A 7,762-nucleotide genomic window follows, 5' to 3' on the forward strand; every position below is an offset into this window, starting at 1 on the left:
TAATGTAACGTATTAACAACCCTCTGTCTGAAAGCAGAGCCCAGTCTGCTCTGATTGGTTAGCTGTTGTGATTGGTCGACCGCTGAGAGATGTCCCGGCCGTTAGCCAATCACATACAATGTGTTGGAGCGCTAGCCAATAGGAGCGTCAGTGTTCCATAGTGATGAAAAACCCATACAGTATAACACACAACAGGAATTCAAATATATTTTATTTTGAAACTCTACATCAGAATGACCTGATTTTTTCTGAGTGAATTATTTGGGTGGCCTTCTATCACCCTGCAGTGAAATGAGTCTTTGATTATGGACAGTTTTTGTATGTATTTGTATCTTAAGATAGATGGCCGATAGCTCATATATGAGACTTCAAAGATATTTTATTTTGAAACTGTACATCAGAATGTAATCAGAGTGACTCTTTACCTTTATCTCACTGGAAAACGTTTTACAGTTTAGTCTTTTAGGAGGCACATGTTTTACTTTAGCTTAATATGGGGATTTGACCTCAAAACCAAAAGTCTTGACGACCCTTAGCCTTTTTTATGTGTCAATATAAAAATGTAAAAATAACTCAACAATGACAATTGAATAAATTACGCATTTTTTCTTTCTGTGCATTCTTTGATAAAAATCTACAGTATGGGTGTCAAACTCAATCTCATCACGGGTCACATTAGCATTATGGTTGCACTCTAAGGACCGGTTGTAACTTATAAATATACCTATACATATATATTAAATAATGTATTATATTATATTATTGGCTCTGCATTGGATTACTATCAGTTCTGGTAATAACTTCATAAATAACTACGTCTGAAAGCAGAAGTCTCGGGCAAATAATTGAAAGAAAATATTCAACAATTACACCAATTGTATTGTATATTATACTCTTTGCAAGCTCTTGCGGGCCACATAAAATGAGGATCGCGGGCCGGTTTTGGTCCACGGGCCTTGAGTTTGAAACCCCTGATCTACAGTAAAATTAGACCTGAAAATTCTGAGGTAAAATGCTGCAACTTTATGTGAATTCCTGATAAAATTAGGTAATTTCACCACAGCATGCACCCTCCCACTGTGTGACCATGACAGGAGTCATAGCATAAACAGAGACGGAGAAGTAAAGCAAAAAGAGGAAGCGGAGGAACTGCTTGGGTCAGAAATAGAGATGATGTCAAGTTTGGGTGAATAAAGTTGGGTGTACCTGGGTCTATCATTTACCCTGACACAAAGAACTGCAGAAAACCAATACACATTTTCAAAGGTGATTTATTGTGTCATTCATGTAACATATTGAAATGCTTTGTAACTCACCTACCTGTGAAACAAGTTCAACCTTATAGCTTCTTTTTTTTAAAACTCGCCTGTCATGTTGCTGATGCTGATCTGTATCTACAGTATACGTCCTCTATTCAAAGCAGCTGGTATACACCGTGTCATTTCATATTTACATACGCTGCCTCAAACTTCCTCCTGCTGCCTTTTTATACCTGAGTTGCCCGAGTTAAAAGCAGGGCAGAGGCGAGTAGTTGACTTCAGCGAGATGCATATATATGAAATGTAATATACATTTCTTGTGTGTATTTGTATTGTCTCTTTTGAGTCCACAAGTCAGTGGAACGTATCACAGTCACAGCAGCAAGACAGACGTTTAATGTATTATAATGTATTATGTTATATTCTTGACTAAGCTAAGATCCAAAGAACATTATTAAAGTGGTCAAACTCTCCAGTTTCGTTCCTGTTTACATTCTGAAGGTTTTTACAGAGGGGTTTACTTACATTTCATTCATCACCTGATTTACATTTGAACAAATCCTAAAAACATTGCAAAACATTATAAAAAGACACATCCAAAATCCCCTCTGTAAAACCCTGTGACTCTGATATGTCAACAACAAAGTAAAACGTCATTTGAACCTGGCTTTATCTTTGGAAATGATTACAATTTAGCATGTACCAATTTATGCCCTTTTACTATATTCAAACATAACTTTTTTGAAAACTTGTAAGACAAAAAAACATATGTAAGTAACTGGTGAAGTGTTTAACCTATTCACCTTTAGTGTCTCCTTAAACTTTAAAGGTCCCCTATTATACTGTTTTTCACCAATATATTACAGGTCTCAGATATACAAAACATGTCTCTGAAGTGTTTGGCTCCAAACACCGAACAGATTATTGCAGCATTACCCATAATCCCCTCTGTTTCAGCCCTGTTTCCAAAGTGCTGATTCTCTGTCTGTTACTTTAGATGAAAATAAGGAGCCCCTCCCCACGCCCCTCTGAGAGATATTTGGTTAAAAAGAACTCAATGGTGCTCTAGGAGGAGATTCAGGTGATAAGGGGGTGGGGGGGGGGGGGGGGGTTACCTTGGTTGGTGATTGGCTAATGGTTAAACAAGCCAACACATCGTTATGACATCATAAAGTGGCCAAAATCTGATCAGCTCATTTTCAGACAGGTTTTTATAGAAATGGATCAGGACAAAAAGAGAGAGAATCTTTTTTCCTGAAACGTTCAGAGTCTCTTTCCACAGAGGGGACACATGTTGATGTAGAAGAGACATGAAGGAGAGGGGACACATGTTGATGTATAAGAGACATGAAGAAGAGGGGACACATGTTGATGTAGAAGAGACATGAAGGAGAGGGGACACATGTTGATGTATAAGAGACATGAAGAAGAGGGGACACATGTTGATGTATAAGAGACATGAAGAAGAGGGGACACATGTTGATGTATAAGAGACATGAAGAAGAGGGGACACATGTTGATGTATAAGAGACATGAAGAAGGGGATTTTACATAATAGGTGACCTTTAAAGTGTATTAATGGTCAATAGCTCCTTTTTTGTTTGTTGATCCTTCTGTCGTGTTTCTGCCGCCTCTTAGGGTCGGATCCATCTGTACAATATTCTCAAATGGAGCAGAAGGTGGAGGAGGCTTGTAGTAGCCAGGAGCAAAAGCTGGAGGAGGAAGGTATTCGTAAGGTAACCCGTCATCATCATAAGCGAGGGAATATGGCGACTCATTAACAGCGTGCATCCCTGTGATCTCCTGGTACTCGTTCTCCGTGGCTCCACTCCTCTCCTCCACGGGATTCTCCGGCAACGGTCTGCCTATCTTTTGTAATTTCTTCTTCAGGTTCTTCAGGTTGGAGACGACTGCCAGCTTTGCTTCCTGAATCTTTGCAGACTGCATGGTGGCGCTCGTGTGGGGTGGAGTGGCTGCGGGAGCGAGTGGGGTCCCAGGTGAAGAAACTGTTCTGATGCAAGCCTGGTTCTGCCTCGCTGGAAGGAAGGGGCTTCGGGCGGGGACCTCCGGGCGCTGGTGGGACGGAGGGTTGTCCGATCTCTTTCTGGTCACAGGCTGGAGATCATAAACATGAGACAGCATCAACATTGTAAGAAAATGAAAGGGCACCCTATCCACTGAACACATGCTTCAAATCATAGATGTATCTATAACATTGTGACTAAATAAGCAACACACACAGATTAAAGGGGCCCGTTTAGTTTTTGGGGGGCTTTCCCTTTCTCCTGTAGTGAGAGAAATCCCCAAATTCCCTCCAGCTTTTCTCCCACCCTGCCTGAAACACCTCCATTGGACTCAGTTGTGCTACAGGACATAGTGATAGCAATACACTTGCACTTCTATTGGATTGCGCCAACCAATCAGAGCAGACTAGGCTCTGGTTTCAGACAGAGGGTGAAAAGAGGTGCTGCAGCACAGGCAGTATGATAAAAAATAAAGACTTTTTGAACGTTAAAGCCTGGAGACATGTCCCAGTAGAGACACTTAATACAAACATTAACCTGAAAATGAGCAGAATATGAACCGTTTAATATCTTGAAAATGATCTAAAGACATTTTCTTACTTAGCTTAACAAACAAAATTTGCAACAGAAACAGAAATCTCAGATGGGACAAAACCAAAACAGTTCGAAGGTAGCAAGAATAGTTTTTTTGTCCATATTAGACCCCATCACTAGCATATCGAAACCGGAAGATGATTCGAACAAAATAAACATTAAAAGGTCTTGATGAGAAATGTTTCAAAATGTTTGATGCATAATTTTTTAAGAACAGTTTTAGAACCAGATAATATAAATGAAACTCTTCAGAGATCATTATTACCGATGCTGGGAGAGGAGGGGTGATGAACGGATGGTCTACTGACAGATTAGGGTAAAGTCTGTTTGGAGACAGGACTGCAGAGTTCCTCATGGTATCTCGATGAGGAAGAGCGGGGGGGATTTCTTCTTCTGATGTTGGGAGGGTTGGGCTTGGATGCTTCGAGTTGTTTTCCATCCAACTGATGTTGGTATTTACAGGTTTTGGGGAAAACAGCAACTCTGCATAGTCCGACTTGTGATTGGATCTCTGGACAGAGAGAGAAACACAACAGGTTGTTACTGTTTTCTTTTTGCATGAAGTGCAAGTGGAAAGGAAATAAGCAAATGTTGTGGTTGTTGACCGTAAAGGTGACTACAGTACAGGAAGGAAACAAGGACGTTTTCCCAAAGCAAATATACTGTCCCAATGCTATACTGACATTTACACAGTCTGATGTAAACTAACTTAGGATATTGAATACAAAAATAGTTGTTCGTATACAAACCATTCAAATCTATATCTTTTAGATCAACAGTCACCTGTATTCAGTTCCTCACCTGTCCACAAGCGACAGTCAACACCTCGCTGAAAGGCATGATGGGAGTCCTGCGGTGGAAGTCTATGAGCTCCTGCAGACCCCGGTGGCGCAGGTCTTCTCCAACTATGATGTACTGACCGTCCTCTAATGCATCGATCATGAAATGTCTGCAGCGGTCATCAGCACTGAGGGGCAAAGAAAGAGGGGGGGGGTCCTCATTAAAGGGGCCCTATTCTGCTCGTATTCAGGTTCATACTAGTATTTAGTGTCTCTCCTGTGACATGTCTCCATGCTCTAATGTTCAAAAAGCTCTTTATTTTGTTCATACTGCCTGTGCTGCAGCACCTCTCTTCACCCTCTGTCTGAAACCAGAGGCCAGTCTGCTCTGATTGGTTAGCTGGACGGCTCTGTTGTGATTGGTCAACCGCTTATGACACATTTCCACTGCAGCGCGTAGCACGGTTTAAGCGTGCCGTGCCAAACCCGGAGCGTTTTTTTTTTTTGCTTTTCCACTAGGGGTAGTTCCAGCTCAGGGCTGCTTTTTCACCTTTTTTCTGGCCCTCCAAAATCAAGTTTCTTACCGGGCCAACAACCGGGCTGAGTATGCTAAACTAGTGACGGCAAGGGGGTTACAACTACAACAAAATGAACATATTTGACCGTGATTTAATTGTAATACACGTTTCAAAGTGATGCCAAAGTAACAACATACTGATACCGGTTAGTAAAAACCATGAATTAATGCTTTGACAAGTCTGCAGACAGACGGCAGGCGAAACAACTTTTGAAATGCCTCTCCTACAGAACCTCACCGGTATGAGAGAGTGTAACCGATCCGGCTCTCACTAACTCTGATGAGGAAGTAGCCTTGACGCCTGGACATCAGCAGTTCCTCTGACATACTGCAAGAATAATAACAAGCATGAATTACAACAACATAAAAACCCTTTCATACATGCTCCTTAATCTGGAAACCATTAAGCCATTTTATTGGGTGGCTAACACGTGTGGACTGCAGAGGGATTGTGTCAATTCAAGGGAATATTTCACCCACAAAATGACTATTTTTGATATAAATTACTCACCCCATGTTACTTGGAATATCACATTTCCTTTTTCTAAAAACTGAGACAATTATTGATCATTTTAAGCCACAAAACCATTTTCAAACTCACACATTCTCACACTACATTTATCCACTTGCATACTCACTACTTCGTGTATTTTAAACAGAGAGAAACATTTTTATGTTCAGGGATGAGTGAGCATGCAACTGGATAACTGACACTGTATGATACAAGTTTTTATAGTATTGTTTTGATGTATAAAAAAGTATAAATATATTCTTAAACCTGTCCTCCATTTTCTTAAATTAAGACTTTCTGCTGTTTTGCAAGAAATATCCTTCAAGATTTAAAAAAGAATGCGAAGTGAGTAATCAATATGCATATGGTCATTTTGTGGGTTAATTATTAAGGGAACGGCTTACTTTTCAAAGCATGACAACATGTTCTCACAATGCCTGGACAAACAGTGTAATAAATACAGGCCGTTATACTCTTGTCAGCAAAGTAAACAGATGGAGTACACCATGTCTAATATCAACTCACATATGTCATCCACTATTCAGAGCTGTCAATGTGTAAACTGGGTGAGGAGGAAGCAAAAAGGCACCGGAAGTACGAGTGGCAATAGAAAAGTAGAAATATTCAAAGGGTAAAGTCGACGATTCAAGACTTTACTGACACAACTGTGACTTACCAAGTAAACATTTGTAATTCAAATGTTTTTCCATGAACATGGAGATTAAATATGCAGTCGTATAGTTTTGCATGTTCTTCCATTCCTAAAAAGATGTTGGGGATATCTCTGTTGTCACCATTTTTTTCGTGGTTTTGATGTTTTACCACGACGACGGCTCACATTTTACACCAGGTGGTGGTTGAGAGTAATTTTGACCTTTTATTTGAACATGGTTGCCCAGAACTTCCTCAAAAGTTTTAATAACTTCCTGAAAATATTCAACATTTCAGAGATTCAAGAGCTTCCTCTGTTTTGACATGTTTGGGCTTTTGAACCCACTTCTTGATGCTGGTTTATGTTATTTTAACCCTCAGCTCTAGGATAAAGGTACATTACGTTTTAATCCTACACTTTTACTTTTACTCTTCTTAACCTGACAGATATATTAACTAACCCTCTTAATCACGTGAAATGTTGACATTGCTCTTCCCATCCCTCGTTGAAGATGTCTGACAGTGATGCCCTTTGAGAACTCACTTCCTGGAAATGATCCCATGAAACCACTCGGGGACGACGCCGTTTCTGATCACAGTCCCGACCTGCGACTCCTTGAACCAGACCAAAGACTCGTGCTGACTCTCCATCATCCTGCAAACAGCTCATTTAATCCTCTGTTGGAATAGGACAAATACCTGTAAATGATTAATTTACAGCTCCTTGGGCCCACATTAGATACTTGTTCAAGGAGCACACAAAGTTTATAGAGAACACAAAGTGCAAAGTGCAGCCAGATTTCTGCCTGTAGCAATTAAGCAGACAAAAAATTCATATTTTTCCACTTTCCATAGTCATTGTTCCTCTTTTGATTACACAATGAATACCATTTATGTTGTGGTGCAATGTGAATATTGTTTCTAGTTATGCACAAAGTATAATCAAATGTTCGTGTTTAAAACTGATCTTTGGCAAGGCATGTTTTTAATATAGCACTTTTCAACACCATAGCAAACAGCTTAATTCCATTAACAAGCATTAGGACACACTGCAGATTAAACACATTTGCACTAGACAGGAACATGTACTACTATTACTTTTTGCATCAGTGTTACTAGTAATAATAAAGTTAGCACAGTAGAGAGTCTACAAAGTGCTCTGACATGCAAAGCAAGCAGGCAAATAATGTCGTGTCATTTCTCAAGAACAACTTTGACCTGACTAGTAAAACAAACATATGAAAGGCGTAGTTTGAACACTCCTCACTGGATTTTAAAAAGAAACTCTAAAATGACTGAATAGAGGATTGTGAACACCAAGCGTTACTCACCTTGTCCTGAAGCTCGGCGATGAAATGACACAGCAG

General features: G+C 40.0%; 1 protein-coding gene across 1 annotated transcript; it reads right to left on the reverse strand.

Moving 5' to 3' along the window:
• Positions 1-1,253: 1,253 nt before the first annotated feature.
• hsh2d (hematopoietic SH2 domain containing) lies at positions 1,254-7,752 on the reverse strand. The gene is made up of 6 exons (XM_079662766.1): positions 7,727-7,752; positions 6,940-7,073; positions 5,472-5,561; positions 4,679-4,844; positions 4,143-4,388; positions 1,254-3,374 (listed from the first exon to the last, which is right to left on the reverse strand). The coding sequence occupies exons 2-6, from the start codon at positions 7,047-7,049 to the stop codon at positions 2,835-2,837; spliced, it is 1,152 nt and encodes a 383-aa protein (XP_079518892.1). The 5' UTR covers positions 7,050-7,073; positions 7,727-7,752; the 3' UTR covers positions 1,254-2,834.
• Positions 7,753-7,762: the final 10 nt, after the last annotated feature.

This window comes from Notothenia rossii (assembly GCF_949606895.1).
Source record: "Notothenia rossii genome assembly, chromosome: 1".
NCBI lineage: Eukaryota > Metazoa > Chordata > Actinopteri > Perciformes > Nototheniidae > Notothenia > Notothenia rossii.

What these genes read in the sequence shown, in the direction of transcription:
- hsh2d (XM_079662766.1), bottom strand. Translation starts at nt 7,049, where the DNA reads ATGATGGAGAGTCAGCACGAGTCTTTGGTCTGGTTCAAGGAGTCGCAG. An exon ending in CATGGGATCATTTCCAGGAA is followed by an intron (nt 5,562 to 6,939) that starts GTGAGTTCTCAA and finishes TTATTCTTGCAG; the next exon opens with TATGTCAGAGGAACTGCTGA. An exon ending in GGTTACACTCTCTCATACCG is followed by an intron (nt 4,845 to 5,471) that starts GTGAGGTTCTGT and finishes TTTGCCCCTCAG; the next exon opens with TGCTGATGACCGCTGCAGAC.